Source organism: Ambystoma mexicanum, chromosome 7p (assembly GCF_040938575.1).
Source record: "Ambystoma mexicanum isolate Mex_15411 chromosome 7p, UKY_AmexF1_1, whole genome shotgun sequence".
NCBI lineage: Eukaryota > Metazoa > Chordata > Amphibia > Caudata > Ambystomatidae > Ambystoma > Ambystoma mexicanum.
The window spans coordinates 1,700,138-1,722,795 of NC_090939.1; the positions used below are offsets into that span (position 1 = coordinate 1,700,138).

Below are 22,658 nucleotides of genomic sequence, written 5' to 3' on the forward strand. Positions count from 1 at the left end.
CTTCAGTTCAAATGTATGTAGTGACTCTCCCATGAACTTTACATCCTCATGTGTCCTACCACACAGCTGAAGCAGGACGTTTACCGCAAACTGGAGAGTGGAGAGGGTAGACAGATGTTCAGGTGAAGACCACTCCTGTGCACAACCAGGTGCAGAGAAGTAGATAAGCGAGCTATATGTGTCTGGCCCAGTTCTAAATGATCTTATTTTAATGTACTCCCAACACCATGAGGCGATGGCACAGGCGCAGCCACTGCAGCAACCTCATTGTGTAGGTAGTAACACAAATCCAAGAGCGAATTGTTGTCAATCAATGTAGATCTAGTGTTCTCCCCCTCCTCGTGCAATGAGGGATCAAGGGAGGTTGTGCTGCCTTTCTGGGCGCTTTAGCTGCAGTTAGAAAGTACATTTTTATTTTTCCTTTTGTTTTAGCCCCAATGGTGGATTGAGGGGTAAAGGAAGGGTTACTGGCTTTGGTTACCCGTCATTTGGTCGAAAAAAAAGGTCGACAGGACAAATGGTCGACGCAATTTTTCCGAAAGACAAATGGTCGAATTTTTTATTTTTTGTATTTTCACTTTTTTTTTTTTGGGGGGGTCCCCCAACCCCCCTTTTTTGCTTAAAAACCCTTTTTTTTCCTAAACGAAAACCTGAAAAATATATATAAAAATAAAAAAAAAATTCGACCATTTGTCTTTCGACCAAATTGTGTCGACCATTTGTCTGTCGACCAATTTTCTGTTGACCAAATGGCCGGACAGCACTGGGGCTTCAACATTTATTATGATCTGCTACGTCTCCCGTCTTTATTTCTCAGATTATAGTTGGCACTCCTACTTTTGGTTTTAACTTTAATCGGCATTGTCGGCGACTTGCACAGAGGGCGGTAAGCACCCAGATCACGTTGTCTCATTCTGTCTCGATGCATCAGGATGAACGACCCTAAGGATCACAATGCAGAGCCTGTTCACCACTGCCAACAGGGCGCACTCGTGTCGCTTCCCCGCGTCCCTCCTCTCACACGGTTAATATTAATACCGGGAGCAGCTTGCTAGTCCCGTGCAAATAGATTGGAATAGCTAAACAAGGCTCCCAAGAGCACAGAGCCAGCGCAGCAAACGAAACAGTCCCCTCCGCCTATGCAAACAACAATAAAGGGTGAGCTATGCTTTATACAGTCTCACCTGCTGTGTGCCTACTTTATACCTGCTCACCGGATGTTGCAGTAGGAAGATTTGCACCGAGAGCGCTGCTACAGCGGAGAAGAAAGCAACCGCCACCCGCACACCCAAACACCAAGACACTTTGGCCACTGCACTTCACGTACATGCTCTCGCGCTGCACAGGTGTTTTTAATGGGCCGGCAAAGAGTATATTAAAGGGACCGCTTCTTTAAACAGCGTAAAAATCCATGTTACCACCCCAGATACCACCAAACTTGTAATGCGGCTCAGTGACTTTTCTTTCCCCTTTCATGTTTTTCTCATCTTGCCTCCCTCCGCCCTGGGCAACCCTGGTACCTTCATTGCCTTTGGGGGTGCTCCAATGGGGTGGCGTCTCACAATGAATGGTTTTCTTCGTCCTCTCGGGCTTCATTCTGAAGCATCTGGAGCTTGGTGTTACATTGTTTATTTGCACCTAGAAGAAGCGTGTTACAGTAGTCCAGCCGGGGCATGATGATGGCTCGGACCAGTAGTTCACGTGTCTTTTGTGATATGAAGGGGTTTGGCGAGTCTTAGCACTCTAAAGTGGAAATGCGAGTTTGCTAACGACTCCGTCCACATGTCCCTTGGTACTGAGGGAGGCTTCAATATAGACGGCCAGTGTTTTGACTTTCTCGATGATGTCTATACAGTTTCCCCCAAAAGTCATGGAATTGTATTTAGGGCTTAGTTTAGCCCTGGCTTGCACAGATCCAAAGATCATCAGTCCGTCTTCGCAGGGTTGGGACCCATCCAATTCCCGCACATCCACTCTTTTATTGAATCATAGATGGAGTTGAGTCAATATGAGTCGCTCTCATGAACCCCACATAACTCAATCACTAGCTGGGTGTCGTCAGCATAGTTAGCAAAATACATGTCCAAGCTGGATAACAAGTCACAAATGATTTCATGTATAAATTGAAGAGAGCACGTGATAGACAAGCTCCTTGTGCAATGCCATATAGTATTTTCTCTGAGTCGGAGCATGCGCCTCCCCAACTTACTCGAGATTCCCTAATGCTCAAGAAGGAGTGGATCCGGTCTCTGGCATTTTTAGAGCATTTCCCGTTTGTCATCAAGACGTCTAGTAATCGATCATGCGATACGTCTAAAAGTTCTAGTAGATCCACTTTACCTTGTACCAGGAAATTGGGCATGTGAGACTGCAGGTCTAATAGAGCGCTTTCCGTACCGTGATGCGGACGAAAACCCGATTGCATGGGGTGTACAATGCTCACCAGCCCCAGATGTTGTTGGAATTGGGCAGAAGCCACTCTGTCAACCACCTTTAGGAGAAAGAGTGAGTTAGTAATGGGACGAAGATTGTTTGGATCCTTTGGGTTAAGGTTGTTTTTTTTTTTAACAGCGGTTTAATGGCTACCTGTTTAATTGAATCTGGAACCACACTGTTATGAAAAGAGGAGTTTACCAATCGAACCAAAAAAAGAGGCAAAAATGTTAGGGTTGCTTAAGATGAATTTAGTGGGCAGAATTTAGCCATGACAGTGTGTAGGGCGCATAGTTCCAAGAACAGTGCACACATCACTGATTGTTATTGGTTGGAACTGGAAGGAGCCTGTTGATTCCTCTCTGATTTCCGGCTTGGGGTTGCTGCCTATTTCTTTCTCTGGCATCTCTGAAGTTTTAACCCTAGTTGAGGTGATTATTTTGGCAAACGCCTGTTGTACCTCGATGCACTCTTCCCTAGACAGTGTATAGGCCTTTGGTTGAAGTAGTGGTTTTTCTAAATTGCGATATAGTTCAAATATTATTTTGGCTTTATTCTCTACTTCTTCTATTTCTTGATTGTAAAATGATAGTTTTCTTCAATTGGATTTTTTGCCCAGGGTCGCTCAGCTTGCCTTTTTTCCTCTTCAGTGATATGAAGTCATTTGAGAACCAAATTTGCTTGCAATTGTTGTCGCTGACTACCTTATTTTTCATCGGGGCAACTCTGTCTAGAAAGTTGCTTCATTGTTTATTGTATGTATCTGCGAGGGCTTCAGGGGGGGGAGGGTCTCGGTCCGATGTAGTTTCCATTACATGTGCTGAGCTTTGAAGCAGATCGTCAGAGACAATCTTTTTCAAATTCCTGTTGGTGACTGTTTTAGGTGGATTATGGGTCTTTCTGGCGTGGTTTGGGTCTTGCATAAGTCCTTCTATGAACCAGTGATCAGACCAAGCACCTGGTCTGGACGTGGTGATGTTCAAAGTCATACTCCTGCTAGCTAAAAGTCCTGTCCTGCATGGCTGAGTAAGGTTGTGCTGGTTGAAGTGGAAGTACATAGAGGCCCAAGCTACTCCTCACTGATGAGGCCCGATGAGGCAGAAACATGTTTGGGGCTGCTTGTGGTCTGGTGCAGAAGGGATGTGGCCTAGCAGTTCGGGTTGAACTGCCCCTTTTGGGGTGGGACCAATTCTGTTTCACATTTTTCCCCTTCTGTAATGGCTTCACAAGCGGAAGAACGGAGGCCTGGAGGGTTGCCCAGGGCAATGCCAGAGGTCTTTGATTAATTCAGAACCCTCTAGACATCACTCATGATATGATATGACATTTATAACGTGCCTATGCACAAGTGTTTCATCTTTGTTCTGGGTAGTAACCTGCCCCTAATACAGCCCTCTGCCTCCCCTGTGCCCTGCATGCAGCCCTCTGCCTCCCCTGCGCACTGCATACAGCCCTCTGCCTCCCCTGTGCCCTGCATACAGCCCTCTGCATCCACTGTGCCCTACATACAGCCCTCTGCCTCCCCTGCGCCCTGCATACAGCCCTCTGCCTCCACCGTGCCCTGCATACAGCCCTCTGCCTCCGCTGTGCCCTGCATACAGCCCTCTGCCTCCCCTGTGCCCTGCATACAGCCCTCTGCCTCCCCTGCGCCCTGCATACAGCCCTCTGCCTCCCCTGTGCCCTGCATACAGCCCTCTGCCTCCCCTGCGCCCTGCATACAGCCCTCTGCCTCCCCTGCCCCCTGCATACAGCCCTCTGCCTCCCCTGCGCCCTGCATACAGCCCTCCGCCTCCCCTGTGCCCTGCATACAGCCCTCTGCCTCCACCGTGCCCTGCATACAGCCCTCTGCCTCCCCTGTGCCCTGCATACAGCCCTCCGCCTCCCCTGCGCCCTGCATACAGCCCTCCGCCTTCCCTGTGCCCTGCATACAGCCCTCTGCCTCCCCTGTGCCCTGCATACAGCCCTCTGCCTCCCCTGTGCCCTGCATACAGCCCTCTGCCTCCCCTGCGCCCTGCATACAGCACTCTGCCTCCCCTGTGCCCTGCATACAGCCCTCTGCCTTCACCGTGCCCTGCATACAGCCCTCTGCCTCCCCTGTGCCCTGCATAGAGCCCTCTGCCTCCCCTGTGCCCTGCATACAGCCCTCTGCCTCCACCGTGCCCTGCATACAGCCCTCTGCCTCCCCTGCGCCCTGCATACAGCCCTCTGCCTCCCCTGCGCCCTGCATACAGCCCTCTGCCTCCCCTGCATCCTGCATACAGCCCTCTGCCTCCCCTGCCTCCCCCTAATACAGCCCTCTGCCTCCCCTGTGCCCTGCATACAGCCCTCTGCCTCCCCTGTGCCCTGCATACAGCCCTCTGCCTCCACTGTGCCCTGCATACAGCCCTCTGCCTCCCCTGTGCCCTGCATACAGCCCTCTGCCTCCACTGCGCCCTGCATACAGCCCTCTGCCTCCCCTGCGTCCTGCACACAGCCTTCTGCCTCCCCTGTGCCCAACATACAGCCCTCTGCCTCCCCTGCGCCCTGCATACAGCCCTCTGCCTCCCCTGTGCCCTGCATACAGCCCTCTGCCTCCCCTGTGCCCTACATACAGCCCTCTGCCTCCCCTGTGCCCTGCATACAGCCCTCTGCCTCCACTGTGCCCTGCGTACAGCCCTCTGCGTCCCCTGCGCCCTGCATACAGCCCTCTGCCTCCTCGGCGCCCTGCATACAGCCATCTGCCTCCCCCTAATACAGCCCTCTGCCTACCCTGTGCCCTGCATACAGCCCTCTGCCTCCCCTGTGTCCTGCATACAGCCCTCTGCCTCCCCTGCGCCCTGCATACAGCCCTCTGCCTCCCCTGTGCCCTGCATACAGCCCTCTGCCTCCACTGTGCCCTGCATACAGCCCTCTGCCTCCCCTGCGCCCTGCATACAGCCCTCTGCCTCCCCTGCGCCCTGCATACAGCCCTCTGCCTCCAATGCGCCCTGCATACAGCCCTCTGCCTCCCCTGCGTCCTGCATACAGCCCTCTGCCTCCCCTGTGCCCTGCATACAGCCCTCTGCCTCCCCTGCGCCCTGCATACAGCCCTCTGCCTCCCCTGTGCCCGCCTCCCCTGTGCCCTGCATACAGCCCTCTGCCTCCCCTGTGCCCTGCATACAGCCCTCTGCCTCCCCTGCGCCCTGCATACAGCCCTCTGCCTCCCCTGCGCCCTGCATACAGCCCTCTGCCTCCCCTGCGCCCTGCATACAGCCCTCTGCCTCCCCTGCCCTCTGCCTCCCCTGTGCCCGCCTCCCCTGTGCCCTGCATACAGCCCTCTGCCTACCCTGTGCCCTGCATACAGCCCTCTGCCTCCCCTGTGCCCTGCATACAGCCCTCTGCCTCCACTGTGCCCTGCATACAGCCCTCTGCCTCCACTGCGCCCTGCATACAGCCCTCTGCCTCCCCTGCGCCCTGCATACAGCCCTCTGCCTCCCCTGTGCCCTGCATACAGCCCTCTGCTTCCCCTGCGCCCTGCATACAGCCCTCTGCCTCCCCTGCGCCCTGCATACAGCCCTCTGCCTCCCCTGCGTCCTGCATACAGCCCTCTGCCTCCCCTGTGCCCTGCATACAGCCCTCGGCCTCCCCTGCGCCCTGCATACAGCCATCTGCCTCCCCTGCGCCCTGCATACAGCCCTCTGCCTCCCCTGCGCCCTGCATACAGCCCTCTGCCTCCCCTGCGCCCTGCATACAGCCCTCTGCCTCCCCCTAATACAGCCCTCTGCCTCCCCTGTGCCCTGCATACAGCCCTCTGCCTCCCCTGTGCCCTGCATACAGCCCTCTGCCTCCCCTGCGCCCTGCATACAGCCTTCTGCCTCCCCTGTGCCCTGCATACAGCCCTCTGCCTCCACTGTGCCCTGCATACATCCCTCTGCCTCCCCTGTGCCCTGCATACAGCCCTCTGCCTCCCCTGCGCCCTGCATACAGCCCTCTGCCTCCACTGCGCCCTGCATACAGCCCTCTGCCTCCCCTGCGTCCTGAATACAGCCCTCTGCCTCCCCTGTGCCCTGCATACAGCCCTCTGCCTCCCCTGCGCCCTGCATACAGCCCTCTGCCTTCCCTGTGCCCGCCTCCCCTGTGCCCTGCATACAGCCCTCTGCCTCCCCTGTGCCCTGCATACAGCCCTCTGCCTCCCCTGTGCCCTGCATACAGCCCACTGCCTCCCCTGCGCCCTGCATACAGCCCTCTGCCTCCCCTGCGTCCTGCATACAGCCCTCTGCCTCCCGTGCCCTCTGCCTCCCCTGTGCCTGCCTCCCCTGTGCCCTGCATACAGCCCTCTGCCTCCCCTGTGCCCTGCATACAGCCCTCTGCCTCCCCTGTGCCCTGCATACTGCCCTCTGCCTCCACTGTGCCCTGCATACAGCCCTCTGCCTCCCCTGTGCCCTGCATACAGCCCTCTGCCTCCCCTGTGTCCTGCATACAGCCCTCTGTCTCCCCTGCGCCCAGCATACAGCCCTCTGCCTCCCCTGCGCCCTGCATACAGCCCTCTGCCTCCCCTGCGCGCTGCATACAGCCATCTGCCTCCCCTGCGCCCTGCATACAGCCCTCTGCCTCCCCTGCGCCCTGCATACAGCCCTCTGCCTCCCCTGTGCCCTGCATACAGCCCTCTGCCTCCCCTGCGCCCTGCATACAGCCCTCTGCCTCCCCTGTGCCCTGCATACAGCCCTCTGCCTCCCCTGTGCCTGCATACAGCCCTCTGCCTCCACCGTGCCCTGCATACAGCCCTCTGCCTCCCCTGCGCCCTGCATACAGCCCTCTGCCTCACCTGCGCCCTGCATACAGCCCTCTGCCTCCCCTGCGCCCTGCATACAGCCCTCTGCCTCCCCTGTGCCCTGCATACAGCCCTCTGCCTCCACTGTGCCCTGCATACAGCCCTCTGCCTCCCGTGTGCCCTGCATACAGCCCTCTGCCTCCCCTCCGTCCTGCATACAGCCCTCTGCCTCCCCTGTGCCCAGCATACAGCCCTCTGCCTCCCCTGTGCCCTGCATACAGCCCTCTGCCTCCCCTCCGTCCTGCATACAGCCCTCTGCCTCCCCTGCGCCCTGCATACAGCCCTCTGCCTCCCCCTAATACAGCCCTCTGCCTCCCCTGCGCCCTGCATACAGCCCTCTGCCTCCCCCTAATACAGCCCTCTGCCTCCCCTGTGCCCTGCATACAGCCCTCTGCCTCCCCTGTGCCCTGCATACAGCCCTCTGCCTACCCTGTGCCCTGCATTCAGCCCTCTGCCTCTCCTGCGCCCTGCATACAGCCCTCTGCCTCCCCTGCGTCCTGCATACAGCCCTCTGCCTCTCCTCCGTCCTGCATACAGCCCTATGCCTCCCCTGTGCCCTGCATACAGCCCTCTGCCTCCACCGTGCCCTGCATACAGCCCTCTGCCTCCCCTGCGCCCTGCATACAGCCCTCTGCCTCCCCTCCGTCCTGCATACAGCCCTCTGCCTCCCCTGTGCCCTACATACAGCCCTCTGCCTCCCCTGTGCCCTGCATACAGCCCTCTGCCTCCACTGCGCCCTGCATACAGCCCTCTGCCTCCCCTGCGCCCTGCATACAACCCTCTGCCTCCCCTGCGCCCTGCATACAGCCCTCTGCCTCCCCTGCGCCCTGCATACAGCCCTCTGCCTCCCCCTAATACAGCCCTCTGCCTCCCCTGCGCCCTGCATACAGCCCTCTGCCTCCCCTGCGCCCTGCATACAGCCCTCTGCCTCCCCTGTGCCCTGCATACAGCCCTCTGCCTCCACCGTGCCCTGCATACAGCCCTCTGCCTCCCCTGCGCCCTGCATACAGCCCTCTGCCTTCCCTGTGCCCTGCATACAGCCCTCTGCCTCCCCTGCGCCCTGCATACAGCCCTCTGCCCCCCTGCGCCCTGCATACAGCCCTCTGCCTCCCCTCCGTCCTGCATACAGCCCTCTGCCTCCCCTGTGCCCTGCAAACAGCCCTCTGCCTCCACCGTGCCCTGCATACAGCCCTCTGCCTCTCCTGTGCCCTGCATCCAGCCCTCTGCCTCCCCTGCGCCCTGCATACAGCCCTCTGCCTCCCCTGCGCCCTGCATACAGCCCTCTGCCTCCCCTGCGCCCTGCATACAGCCCTCTGCCTCCCCTGCGCCCTGCATACAGCCCTCTGCCTCCCCTGCGCCCTGCATACAGCCCTCTGCCTCCACTGCGCCCTGCATACAGCCATCTGCCTCCCCTGTGCCCTGCATACAGCCCTCTACCTCCCCTGCGCCCTGCATACAGCCCTCTGCCTCCCCCTAATACAGCCCTCTGCCTCCCCTGTGCCCTGCATACAGCCCTCTGCCTCCCCTGTGCCCTGCATACAGCCCTCTGCCTCCCCTGTGCCCAGCATTCAGCCCTCTGCCTCCCCTGTGCCCTGCATACAGCCCTCTGCCTCCCCTGTGCCCTACATCCAGCCCTCTGCCTCCCCTGTGCCCGCCTTCCCTGTGCCCTGCATCCAGCCCTCTGCCTCCCCTGTGCCCGCCTCCCCTGTGCCCTGCATCCAGCCCTCTGCCTCCCCTGTGCCCGCCTCCCCTGTGCCCTGCATACAGCCCTCTGCCTCCCCTGCGCCCTGCATACAGCCCTCTGCCTCCCCTGCGCCCTGCATACAGCCCTCTGCCTCCCCTGCGCCCTGCATACAGCCCTCTGCCTCCCCTGCGCCCTGCATACAGCCCTCTGCCTCCCCTGCGTCCTGCATACAGCCCTCTGCCTCCCCTGCGCCCTGCATACAGCCCTCTGCCTCCCCTGTGCCCTGCATACAGCCCTCTGCCTCCCCTGTGCCCTGCATCCAGCCCTCTGCCTCCCCTGTGCCCTACATCCAGCCCTCTGCCTCCCCTGTGCCCGCCTCCCCTGTGCCCTGCATCCAGCCCTCTGCCTCCCCTGTGCCCGCCTCCCCTGTGCCCTGCATCCAGCCCTCTGCCTCCCCTGTACCCTGCATACAGCCCTCTGCCTCCTCTGCGCCCTGCATACAGCCCTCTGCCTCCCCTGCGCCCTGCATACAGCCCTCTGCCTCCCCTGCGTCCTGCATACAGCCCTCTGCCTCCCCTGCGCCCTGCATACAGCCCTCTGCCTCCCCTGCGCCCTGCATACAGCCCTCTGCCTCCCCTGCGTCCTGCATACAGTCATCTGCCTCCCCCCTCTGCCTCCCCTGCGCCCTGCATACAGCCCTCTGCCTCCCCTGCGCCCTGCATACAGCCCTCTGCCTCCCCTGCGCCCTGCATACAGCCCTCTGCCTCCCCTGCGCCCTGCATACAGCCCTCTGCCTCCCCTGCGTCCTGCATACAGCCCTCTGCCTCCCCTGCGCCCTGCATAGAGCCCTCTGCCTCCCCTGTGCCCGCCTCCCCTGTGCCCTGCATCCAGCCCTCTGCCTCCCCTGTGCCCGCCTCCCCTGTGCCCTGCATCCAGCCCTCTGCCTCCCCTGTACCCTGCATACAGCCCTCTGCCTCCTCTGCGCCCTGCATACAGCCCTCTGCCTCCCCTGCGCCCTGCATACAGCCATCTGCCTCCCCTGCGTCCTGCATACAGCCCTCTGCCTCCCCTGCGCCCTGCATACAGCCCTCTGCCTCCCCTGCGCCCTGCATACAGCCCTCTGCCTCCCCTGCGTCCTGCATACAGCCATCTGCCTCCCCTGCGCCCTGCATACAGCCCTCTGCCTCCCCCCTCTGCCTCCCCAGCGCCCTGCATACAGCCCTCTGCCTCCCCTGCGCCTTGCATACAGCCCTCTGCCTCCCCTGCGCCCTGCATACAGCCCTCTGCCTCCCCTGCGCCCTGCATACAGCCCTCTGCCTCCCCTGCATCCTGACTACAGCCCTCTGCCTCCCCTGCGCCCTGCATACAGCCCTCTGCCTCCCCTGTGCCCTGCATACAGCCCTCTGCCTCCCCTGCGCCCTGCATACAGCCCTCTGCCCCCCCTGTGCCCTGCATACAGCCCTCTGCCTCCCCTGCGCCCTGCATACAGCCCTCTGCCTCCCCCTAATACAGCCCTCTGCCTCCCCTGTGCCCTGCATACAGCCCTCTGCCTCCCCTGCGCCCTGCATACAGCCCTCTGCCTCTCCCTAATACAGCCCTCTGCCTCCCCTGTGCCCGCCTCCCCTGCGCCCTGCATACAGCCCTCTGCCTCCCCTGCACCCTGCATACAGCCCTCTGCCTCCCCTGCGCCCTGCATACAGCCCTCTGCCTCCCCTGCGCCCTGCATACAGCCCTCTGCCTCCCCTGAGCCCTGCATACAGCCCTCTGACTCCCCTGCGCCCTGCATACAGCCCTCTGCCTCCACTGCGCCCTGCATACAGCCCTCTGCCTCCCCTGCGTCCTGCATACAGCCCTCTGCCTCCCCTGCGCCCTGCATACAGCCCTCTGCCTCCCCTGCGCCCTGCATACAGCCTATCTGCCTCCCCTGCGCCCTGCATACAGCCCTCTGCCTCCCCTGCGCCCTGCATACAGCCCTCTGCCTCCCCTGCGCCCTGCATACAGCCCTCTGCCTCCCCTGCGCCCTGCATACAGCCCTCTGCCTCCCCTGCGCCCTGCATACAGCCCTCTGCCTCCCCTGCGCCCTGCATACAGCCCTCTGCCTCCCCTGCGCCCTGCATACAGCCCTCTGCCTCCCCTGCGCCCTGCATACAGCCCTCTGCCTCCCCTGTGCCCGCCTCCCCTGCGCCCTGCATACAGCCCTCTGCCTCCCCTGTGCCCTGCATACAGCCCTCTGCCTCTCCTGCGTCCTGCATTCAGCCCTCTGCCTCCCCTGCGCCCTGCATACAGCCCTCTGCCTCCCCTGTGCCCTGCATACAGCCCTCTGCCTCCCCTATGCCCTGCATACAGCCCTCTGCCTCCCCTGCGCCCTGCATACAGCCCTCTGCCTCCCCTGCGCCCTGCATTCAGCCCTCTGCCTCCCCTGTGCCCTGCATACAGCCCTCTGCCTCCCCTTTGCCCTGCATACAGCCCTCTGCCTCCACCGTGCCCTGCATATTCTGCCTCCCCTACGCCCTGCATACAGCCCTCTGCCTCCCCTGCGCCCTCCATACAGCCCTCTGCCTCCCCTGCGCCCTGCATACAGCCCTCTGCCTACCCTGCGCCCTGCATACAGCCCTCTGCCTCCCCTGTGCCCTGCATACAGCCCTCTGCCTCCCCTGCGCCCTGCATACAGCCCTCTGCCTCCCCTGCGCCCTGCATACAGCCCTCTGCCTCCCCCTAATACAGCCCCCTGCCTCCCCTGTGCCCGCCTCCCCTGTGCCCTGCATACAGCCCTCTACCTCCCCTGCGCCCTGTATACAGCCCTCTGCCTCCCCTGCGCCCTGCATACAGCCCTCTGCCTCCCCTGTGCCCGCCTCCCCTGCGCCCTGTATACAGCCGTCTGCCTCCCCTCCGTCCTGCATACAGCCCTCTGCCTCCCCTGCGCCCCGCATACAGCCCTCTGCCTCCCCTGCGTCCTGCATACAGCCCTCTGCCTCCCCTGCGCCCTGCATCCAGCCCTCTGCCTCCCCCTAATACAGCCCTCTGCCTCCCCTGCGCCCTTCCTCCAGCCCTCTGCCTCCCCCTAATACAGCCCTCTGCCTCCCCTGTGCCCTGCATACAGCCCTCTGCCTCCCCTGTGCCCTGCATAAAGCCCTCTGCCTCCCCTGCGCCCTGCATACAGCCCTCTGCCTCCCCCCTAATACAGCCCTCTGCCTCCCCTGCGCCCTGCATACAGCCCTCTTACTCCCCTGCGCCCTGCATACAGCTCTCTGCCTCCCCTGCACCCTGCATACAGCCCTCTGCCTCCCATGCGCCCTGCATACAGCCCTCTGCCTCCCCTGTGACCGCCTCCCCTGTGCCCTGTATACAGCCCTTTGCCTCCCCTGCGCCCTGCATACAGCCCTCTGCCTCCCCTGCGCCCTGCATACAGCCCTCTGCCTCCCCAGTGCCCTGCATACAGCCCTCTGCCTCCCCTGCCCTCTGCCTCCCCTGCGCCCTGCATACAGCCCTCTGCCTCCCCTGCGTCCTGCATACAGCCCTCTGCCTCCCCTGCGCCCTGCATACAGCCCTCTGCCTCCCCTGCGCCCTGCATACAGCCCTCTGCCTCCCCTGCGCCCTGCATACAGCCCTCTGCCTCCCCTGTGCCCTGCATACAGCCCTCTGCCTCCCCTGTGCCCGCATACAGCCCTCTGCCTCCCCTATGCCCTGCATACAGCCCTCTGCCTCCCCTGCGCCCTGCATACAGCCCTCTGCCTCCCCTGCGCCCTGCATACAGCCCTCTGCCTCCCCTGCGCCCTGCATACAGCCCTCTGCCTCCACCGTGCCCGCCTCCCCTGTGCCCTGCATACAGCCCTCTGCCTCCCCTGCGCCCTGCATGCAGCCCTCTGCCTCCCCTGCGCCCTGCATGCAGCCCTCTGCCTCCCCTGCGCCCTGCATACAGCCCTCTGCCTCCCCTGTGCCCTGCATACAGCCCTCTGTCTCCCCTGCGCCCTGCATACAGCCCTCTGCCTCCCCTGCGTCCTGCATACAGCCCTCTGTCTCCCCTGCACCCTGCATACAGCCGTCTGCCTCCCCTGCGCCCTGCATACAGCCCTCTGCCTCCCCTGTGCCCTGCATACAGCACTCTGCCTCCCCCTAATACAGCCCTCTGCCTCCCCTGTGCCCTGCATACAGCCCTCTGCCTCCCCTGCCCTCTGCCTCCCCTGCGCCCTGCATACAGCCCTCTGCCTCCACCGTGCCCTGCATACAGCCCTCTGCCTCCCCTGTGCCCTGCATACAGCCCTCTGCCTCCCCTGCCCTCTGCCTCCCCTGCGCCCTGCATACAGCCCTCTGCCTCCCCTGTGCCCTGCATACAGCCCTCTGCCTCCCCTGTGCCCTGCATACAGCCCTCTGCCTCCCCTGCCCTCTGCCTCCCCTGCGCCCTGCATACAGCCCTCTGCCTCCCCTGTGCCCTGCATACAGCCCTCTGCCTCCCCTGTGCCCTGCATACAGCCCTCTGCCTCCCCTGCCCTCTGCCTCCCCTGCGCCCTGCATACAGCCCTCTGCCTCCACCGTGCCCTGCATACGGCCCTCTGCCTCCCCTGTGCCCTGCATACAGCCCTCTGCCTCCCCTGCCCTCTGCCTCCCCTGCGCCCTGTATACAGCCCTCTGCCTCCCCTGTGCCCTGCATACGGCCCTCTGCCTCCCCTGTGCCCTGCATACAGCCCTCTGCCTCCCCTGCCCTCTGCCTCCCCTGCGCCCTGCATACAGCCCTCTGCCTCCACCGTGCCCTGCATACAGCCATCTGCCTCCCCTGTGCCCTGCATAGGGCCCTCTGCCTCCACTGTGCCCTGCATACAGCCCTCTGCCTCCCCTGCGCCCTGCATACAGCCCTCTGCCTCCCCTGTGCCCTGCATACAGCCCTCTGCCTCCCCTGCGCCCTGCATACAGCCCTCTGCCTCCCCTGTGCCCTGCATGCAGCCCTCTGCCTCCCCTGCGCCCTGCATACAGCCCTCTGCCTCCCCTGTGCCCTGCATTCAGCCCTCTGCCTCCCCTGTGCCCTGCATACAGCCCTCTGCCTCCCCTGCCCTCTGCCTCCCCTGCGCCCTGCATAGAGCCCTCTGCCTCCACCGTGCCCTTCATACAGCCCTCTGCCTCCCCTGTGCCCTGCATACAGCCCTCTGCCTCCCCTGCCCTCTGCCTCCCCTGCGCCCTGCATACAGCCCTCTGCCTCCCCTGTGCCCTGCATACAGCCCTCTGCCTCCCCTGCGCCCTGCATACAGCCCTCTGCCTCCCCTGTGCCCTGCATACAGCCCTCTGCCTCCCCTGCCCTCTGCCTCCCCTGCTCCCTGCATACAGCCCTCTGCCTCCACCGTGCCCTGCATACAGCCCTCTGCCTCCACCGTGCCCTGCATACAGCCCTCTGCCTCCCCTGTGCCCTGCATACAGCCCTCTGCCTCCACTGTGCCCTGCATACAGCCCTCTGCCTCCCCTGCGTCCTGCATACAGCCCTCTGTCTCCCCTGCGCCCTGCATACAGCCCTCTGCCTCCCCTGCCCTCTGCCTCCCCTGCCCTCTGTCTCCCCTGCGCCCTGCATACAGCCCTCTGACTCCCCCTAATACAGCCCTCTTCCTCCCCTGCGCCCTGCATACAGCCCTCTGCCTCCACTGTGCCCTGCATACAGCCCTCTGCCTCCCCTGTGCCCTACATACCTCCCCTGCGCCCTGTATACTCATTTTTTGTTTCTTTCCGGGTGAAGTGCCCATCTGAATGTAGTGCCTTCAGTGTATGGAGCATGGCTGTGGCATGTGCTATCGGCACACACCAAAATTATGGGTGTTAGATGAAGCTGAGGGGGCATAATGAGGGTAAGGGATGATACCTCCTGCTGCAACCCTCCATCCGAAGGATGTAAGATCATGAGGGCATGGCAGACATTACAAAAAATGGTTAAAAAGAGATTAGAAACAGAAAACAGTTGGGGAAGGTCCTCAGAACCTTGCAGTAAACATTGGCCTGATGGAATGCTGGCTAAAGAAGACACTGAGCATTGAGGTGGAATGTTGGGAGAGAAACTGGAGAGGGCTTGTAACAGTGGTTAAGGCCCTCTGCTGCACCTCCATAGGCCTTCCTTTGATAGTGGTGTGGTCTGCAGCCCTCCTCATGATATGATGGCCCGTTCGATGTTGGGCGTCGTTCTTCTCCCCATCACTGGCAATTCCTCTAAGCCCGCCTGTAACCCTCTCTTGCCCCGCCCTGTGGGCCCTTTGGCACCTGCCTGGGAGTCCCTCTTTCTGATGTCCCCAGAGGTGGGTGCACCTGAGGGCCACCTGTCCTTGTCTCTCCACCCGCACAATGTGAAGCTCCTGAGATCCAGTCCCTGGACACGGCATCCATGACTCTTTTAGTACCTCTGCCCACCCCCAGCCCCACCTGCCCTCCGGGTAGAGTCAAATCCATGAGGGGGCGTGTGTAAGTCCCTTGCAGATCATGGGTGCCATTTGAAAGCTGTCAGAAGTGGCTGCCATTATCTGAGGAGCTTTCCCTTGTCTGCAAGGTCCCTCTTGTGTTGGGCCTTGGTTCCCACTCATCCTGTGTCCTGCCCCCTCTGACATGCTGATATTTTCTTGACCCCACAGTCATTCGGCTTTAACCTGATGGCCCGCTCCAACTACCACTGGCAGCTCTCCTTCACGCGGGCCGAGCGCGTGCTCATAGAAGGCATTGACGAGGATGGCGGCTGCCGGTTGAAGTGCTTCCGGGTCATCCGCCAGCTGAAGGAAGACTTCTGGTGCAGCGGATGCAAACCAGTCATCACAGCTCACCACATCCAGGTGAGATGCCATGGCAGCGATTTAGGGGCAGTGAGCAGTGGTCATGAGGACCGTCCACATGAAAAAGGTTGTGTTTCAGGAGTGCAAGCAAAGGTTATCATGTAGCAATCGCCCCTGCTTGGGGCGGCGTACAGGGCTGTTACGCCCCCCAACAGCCGGAACCCAGGTAGGAATGAGTGACGCGAGGCCCTCGGCAAGGGCTCCGTGTCGTTATCGGCCCTGTATGCTACCTAAACAGGGGTAATTGCTATTCACACCCTGGGGTTCGTTCTGGGTGTGACTAGTTTTATTATTATTTTGTTTTACGTGACATGGGGTCCACGTGTATTGTGTGAGCTCAATCTCCCACAAAAAAAACAAGATGGCGCCACCATAGTAAACAGTCCCTTTTCCATTTCTATAGTGGCCGCGGGCAGGACGGAGCAGTGCACAAAGCTGCGGTCCAGTAGGTAGGTAAGTAGGGAGTCGGTAGTGGGGTGGGGGAATGGTGCGGGAAGTCTAGGGGGAAAAGGGAAGGTGGGGGCATGGGGAGGCAACAGCGAGAGGCTCCCTAATAAATCCCCACAGTCAAGATGGTGGGTCCCAAGGAAGGGTCTCGGGTGGCTGGAGTAACGCAGGTGTGTTCTCGCTGGCGTGTCCAGCCACCTGACTGGCTGAGCGCTCTTCCCTGGGTGTGAATGATCTACCACATCCAGGTTCATGGAAAAGGCAGCAGTTCAGCGATAAAGCAGAGGTCATCATGACAGACATCATGACAGACTACATTAGGAGTATGGAAAGGGCACCTGTTCAGGGTCTAGTTAGAAAGGACATCAGGCTACCACACATCTAAGTAGATGAAAAGGCCAGTGGCTGAAAGGTTATAGCATCTAGGTCATCAGGTCACACCACACACTGGTGGGTGCAAAGGGCAACGGTTCAGGGTCTGGGCAGCAGAGGTCATCAGGTCACACCACACCCAGGTGGGTGGAAAGGGCAACGGTTCAGGGTCTGGGCAGCAGAGGTCATCAGGTCACACCACACCCAAGTGGGTGCAAAGGGCAACGGTTCAGGGTCTGGGCAGCAGAGGTCATCAGGTCACACCACACCCAGGTGGGTGGAAAGGGCAACGGTTCAGGGTCTGGGCAGCAGAGGTCATCAGGTCACACCACACCCAAGTGGGTGGAAAGGGCAACGGTTCAGGGGCTGGGCAGCAGAGGTCATCAGGTCACACCACACCCAGGTGGGTGGAAAGGGCAACGGTTCAGGGTCTGGGCAGCAGAGGTCATCTACTCCCGCCACATCTAAGTGGCTTTAAAGTGCATCAGTTAAAAGGGGTTAGCAGTGGCAGTCGCCCTCATGACCTACCACATCCAGGTAGATGTAAAGGCTAGCAGCACTGAGGGCAGAGAGACTAGGGTGATTGGAGAAGTCATCAGCTCAGGGTTTGGGGAGCAGAGGTCGTCAGGGGACATCACAGCTAGGCCAGTCAACTGATTCCTGTGCCCATATTTTATAGTGAATCAGTACCCTGCCTGTCAACTGATCCCATGTTTTATATTGAATCAGTCCCCTGTCTGTTAACTGATTCCTGGTCCCATATTATATATAGTGAATCAGTCCCCTGCCTGTCTACTGATCCCATGTTTTATATTGAATCAGTCCCCTGGTTGTTAACTGATTCCTGGTCCCATATTTTATAGTGAATCAGTCCCATGCCTGCCAAGTGATTCCCAGTCCCAAGTGCTATATTGCACCAGTCCTCTGCCTGTCAACTGATTCTTGGTCCCATGTTTTAAACTGAATCAGTGCCCTGCCTGTCAACTGATTCCTGCTCCCATGTTTTAAACTGAATCAGTGCCCTGCCTGTCAACTGATTCCTGCTCCCATGTTTTAAACTGAATCAGTGCCCTGCCTGTCAACTGATTCCTAGTCCCATGTTTTATACTGAATCAGGCCCCTGCCCGTCAACTGATTTCTGGTCCAATGTTTTATACTGAATCAGTTCCCTGCCCGTCAACTGATTGCTGGTCCCATGTTTTATAGTTAATCAGTGTCCTGCCTGTCAGCTGATTCCTGGTCCATTATTCTATAGTGAATCAGTGCCCTGTCTGACAACTGAATCCTGGTCCCAAGTGCTATATTGCATCAGTCTCATTCCTGTCATCTGATTCTTTGTCCACTGTTTTATAGTAGATCAGTGTCCAGCCTGTCAACTGATTTCTGGTCCTATGTTTTATAGAGAATCAGTGCCCTGCCTGTGAACTGAATCCTGGTCCCATTTTTTTACAGTGAATCAGTGTCCTCCCTGTCAACTGATTCCTGTGCCCATATTGTATAGTGAATCAGTGCGGTGTCTATTAACTGATACCTGCTCCCATGTTTTATAATTAATCAATGTCCTGCCTGTCAAGTGATTCCTAGTCCCATATTTTATAGTGAACTAGCTGGGGTACCCAGCGTTGCCCGCGTCCTGATCGAGTGGTGTCTCATGTGCCCTGGACGATGTTGCTCTTGTCCTCTTGTCCGCAAGTCTTGCTTCAGTTTGCTATGGCGTCTCATGTGCCCTGGAAGATGTTGCTCTTGACCTCATGTCGGCAAGTCTTGTTTCTGTTTGCTCTGGCGTCTCATGTGCCCTGGAGGATGTTGCTCTTGTCCTCTTGTCGGCAAGTCTTGTTTCTGTTTGCTCTGGCGTCTCATGTGCCCTGGAGGATGTTGCTCTTGTCCTCTTGTCGGCAAGTCTTGTTTCTGTTTGCTCTGGCGTCTCACATGCCCTGGAGGATGTTGCTCTTGTCCTCTTGTCGGCAAGTCTTGCTTCTGTTTGCTCTGGCGTCTCATGTGCCTTGGAGGATGTTGCTCTTGTCCTCATTTCGGCAAGTCTTGCTTCTGTTTGCTCTGGCGTCTCATGTGCCCTGGAGGATGTTGCTCTTGTCCTCTTGTCGGCAAGTCTTGTTTCTGTTTGCTCTGGCGTCTCATGTGCCCTGGAGGATGTTGCTCTTGTCCTCTAGTCGGCAAGTCTTGCTTCATTTTGCTCTGGCGTCTCATGTGCATTGGAGGCTGTTGCTCTTGTCCTCTTGTCGGCAAGTCTTGCTTCTGTTTGCTCTGGCGTCTCGTGTGCCCTGGAGGATGTTGCTCTTGTCCTCATGTCGGCAAGTCTTGTTTATGTTTGCTCTGGTGTCTCGTGTGCCCTATAGGACGTTGCACTTGTCCTCTAGTCGGCAAGTCTTGCTTCAGTTTGCTCTGGTGTCTCATGTGCCCTGGAGGATGTTGCTCTTGTCCTCATGTCTGCAAGTCTTGCTTCATTTTGCTCTGGCGTCTCGTGCCCTGGAGGATGTTGCTCTTGTCCTCATGTCGGCAAGTCTTGCTTCAGTTTGCTCTGGCATCTCATGTGCCCTGGAGGAGGTTGCTCTTGTCCTCTTGTCGGCAGGGCTTGCTTCAGTCTGCTATGGCATCTCATGTGCCCTGGAAGAGGTTTCTCTTGTCCTCATGTCTGCAAGTCTTGCTTCATTTTGCTCTGGCGTCTCGTGCCCTGGAGGATGTTGCTCTTGTCCTCATGTCGGCAAGTCTTGCTTCAGTTTGCTCTTGCGTCTCATGTGCCCTGGAGGAGGTTGCTCTTGTCCTCTTGTCGGCAGGGCTTGCTTCAGTTTGCTCTGGCGTCTCATGTGCCCTGGAGGAGGTTGCTCTTGTCCTCTTGTCGGCAGGTCTTGCTTCAGTTTGCTCTGGCATCTCATGTGTCCTGGAGGAGGTTGTTCTTGTCCTCTTGTCGGGAAGTCTTGCTTCTGTTTGTTCTGGCGTCTCATGTGCTCCATAGGATGTTGCTCTTGTCCTCATTTCGGCAAGTCTTGCTTCTGTTTGCTCTGGTGTCTCATGTGCCCTGGAGGATGTTGCTCTTGTCCTCTTGCCGGCAAGTCTTGCTTCAGTTTGCTCTGGTGTCTCATGTGGCCTGGAGGATGTTGATCTTGTCCTCTTGTTGGCAAGTCTTGCTTCAGTTTGCTCTGGCGTCTCATGTGCCCTAGAGGATATTGCTCTTGTCCTCATGTCGGCAGGTCTTGCTTCAGTTTGCTCTGGCGTCTCATGTGCCCTGGAAGATGTTGCTCTTGTCCTCTTGTCAGTAAGTCTCACTTCAGTTTGCTCCGGTGTCTCATGTGTCCTGGAGAATGTTGCTCTTGTCCTCTTGTCGGCAGGTTTTGCTTCAGTTTGCTCTGGTGTCTCATGTGTCCTGAAGGATGTTGCTCTTGTCCTCATGTCAGCAAGTCTTGCTTCAGTTTGCTCTGGTGTCTTTTGTGCCCTGGAGGGTGTTGCTCTTGTCCTCTTGTCCGCAAGTCTTGCTTCAGTTTGCTCTGGCGTCTCATGTGCCCTGGAGGATGTTGCCCTTGTCCTCATGTCGGCGAGTCTTGCTTTAGTTTGCTCTGGTGTCTTATGTGCCCTGGAGGATGTTGCTCTTCTCCTCATGTCAGCAAGTCTTTCTTCAGTTTACTCCAGTGTCTCATGTGCCCTGGAGGATGTTGCTCTTGTCCTCTTGTTGACAAGTCTTGCTTCAGTTTGCTCTGGTGTCTCATGTGGCCTGGAGGATGCTGCTCTTGTCCTTATGTTGGCAAGTCTTGCTTCAGTTTGCTCTGGTGTCTCATGTGGCCTGGAGGATGTTGCTCTTGTCCTTATGTTGCAAGTCTTGCTTCAGTTTGCTCTGGCATCTCATGTGCCCTGGAGAAAGTTGCTCTTGTCCTCTGGTCGGCAAGTCGTGCTGTTGTTTGTTGCTGTGTTTCAGAAGCTCTTGATATTGATTTTCGCTTTGCATCAGATGGAGCAGTTCAAAGTGATGTTTGGTTTTTGTGGGGGATTTTTCATTCACTCAAAAGGCTTGATTGATTTTGCTCTCTTGTGGATGAACTTAAGTAAACTGTAAACTTGCCATTTCCCATATCTGGAGCGGCGTGATTTGTTTTTAATACTTTCTTTTTTTTAAATTCCCTTTATAAATGCTTTAATAAACACGTTTGAACTGTATACAGTCTCTGGCCTGTCATCTGATTCCTGGTCCCAAGTGCTGTATTCCACCAGTCCCCTGCCTGTCATCTGATTCCTGGTCCCAAGTGCCATATTGCATCAGTCTCTGGCCTGTCATCTGATTCCTGGTCCCAAGTGCTATATTGCACCAGTCTCTGGCATGTCATCTTATTCCTGGTCCCAAGTGCTGTATTGCACCAGTCCCCTACCTGTCATCTGATTCCTGGTCCCAAATGCTATATTGCATCAGTCCCCTACCTGTCATCTGATTCCTGGTCCCAAGTGCCATATTGCATCAGTCTCTGGCCTGTCATCTGATTCCTGGTCCCAAGTGCTATATTGCACCAGTCTCTGGCCTGTCATCTGATTCCTGGTCCCAAGTGCCATATTGCATCAGTCTCTGGCCTGTCATCTTATTCCTGGTCCCAAGTGCTATATTGCACCAGTCCCCTGCCTGTTATCTGATTCCTGGTCCCAAGTGCTATATTGCACCAGTCTCTGGCATGTCATCTGATTCCTGGTCCCAAGTGCTATATTGTACCAGTCTCTGGCCTGTCATCTGATTCATGGTCCCAAGTGCTATATTGCACCAGCCTCTGGCCTGTCATCTTATTCCTGGTCCCAAGTGCTATATTGCATCAGTCTCTGGCCTGTCATCTGATTCCTGGTCCCAAGTGCTATATTGCATCAGTCCCCTACCTGTCATCTGATTCCTGGTCCCAAGTGCTATATTGCACCAGTCTCTGTCCTGTCATCTGATTCCTGGTCCCAAGTGCTTTATTGCACCAGCCACTGGCCTGTCATCTGATTCCTGGTCCCAAGTGCTATATTGCACCAGTCCCCTGCCTGTTATCTGATTCCTGGTCCCAAGTGCTATATTGCACCAGTCTCTGGCATGTCATCTGATTCCTGGTCCCAAGTGCTATATTGCATCAGTCTCTGGCCTGTCATATTATTCCTGGTCCCAAGTGCTATATTGCATCAGTCTCTGGCCTGTCATATTATTCCTGGTCCCAAGTGCTATATTGCACCAGTCCCCTACCTGTCATCTGATTCCTGGTCCCAAGTGCTATATTGCACCAGTCTCTGTCCTGTCATCTGATTCCTGGTCCCAAGTGCTTTATTGCACCAGCCACTGGCCTGTCATCTGATTCCTGGTCCCAAGTGCCTTATTGCACCAGTCTCCTACCTGTCATCTGATTCCTGGTCCCAAGTGCTATGTCCTGTCATCTGATTCCTGGTCCCAAGTGCTATATTGTACCAGTCTCTGGCCTGTCATCTGATTCATGGTCCCAAGTGCTATATTGCACCAGCCTCTGGCCTGTCATCTTATTCCTGGTCCCAAGTGCTATATTGCATCAGTCTCTGGCCTGTCATATTATTCCTGGTCCCAAGTGCTATATTGCACCAGTCCCCTACCTGTCATCTGATTCCTGGTCCCAAGTGCTATATTGCACCAGTCTCTGTCCTGTCATCTGATTCCTGGTCCCAAGTGCTTTATTGCACCAGCCACTGGCCTGTCATCTGATTCCTGGTCCCAAGTGCTATATTGCACCAGTCTCCTACCTGTCATCTGATTCCTGGTCCCAAGTGCTATGTCCTGTCATCTGATTCCTGGTCCCAAGTGCTTTATTGCACCAGCCACTGGCCTGTCATCTGATTTCTGGTCCCAAGTGCTATATTGCACCAGTCTCTGTCTGTCATCTGATTCCTGGTCCCAAGTGCTGTATTGTACCAGTCTCTGGCCTGTCATCTGATTCCTGGTCCCAAGTGCTATATTGCACCAGTCCCCTACCTGTCATCTGATTCCTGGTCCCAAGTGCTATATTGCACCAGTCTCTGTCCTGTCATCTGATTCCTGGTCCCAAGTGCTTTATTGCACCAGCCACTGGCCTGTCATCTGATTTCTGGTCCCAAGTGCTATATTGCACCAGTCTCTGGCCTGTCATCTGATTCCTGGTCCCAAGTGCTGTATTGT

At 57.9% G+C, this 22,658-nt stretch overlaps 1 protein-coding gene across 4 annotated transcripts in view; it reads left to right on the forward strand.

Moving 5' to 3' along the window:
• The window catches only part of MAB21L3 (mab-21 like 3), a 330,989-nt gene that overhangs the window by 304,242 nt on the left and 4,089 nt on the right, over window positions 1-22,658 (forward strand). For 3 of the 4 annotated variants that reach the window (XM_069635642.1, XM_069635640.1, XM_069635641.1), the window contains one exon: window positions 15,503-15,697. The exons of the other annotated variant lie outside the window; for it this stretch is intronic. In XM_069635642.1, coding sequence (XP_069491743.1) covers window positions 15,503-15,697 — 195 coding nt within the window. The remainder of the gene's footprint in view (window positions 1-15,502; window positions 15,698-22,658) is intronic. 4 annotated transcript variants of the gene reach the window in all.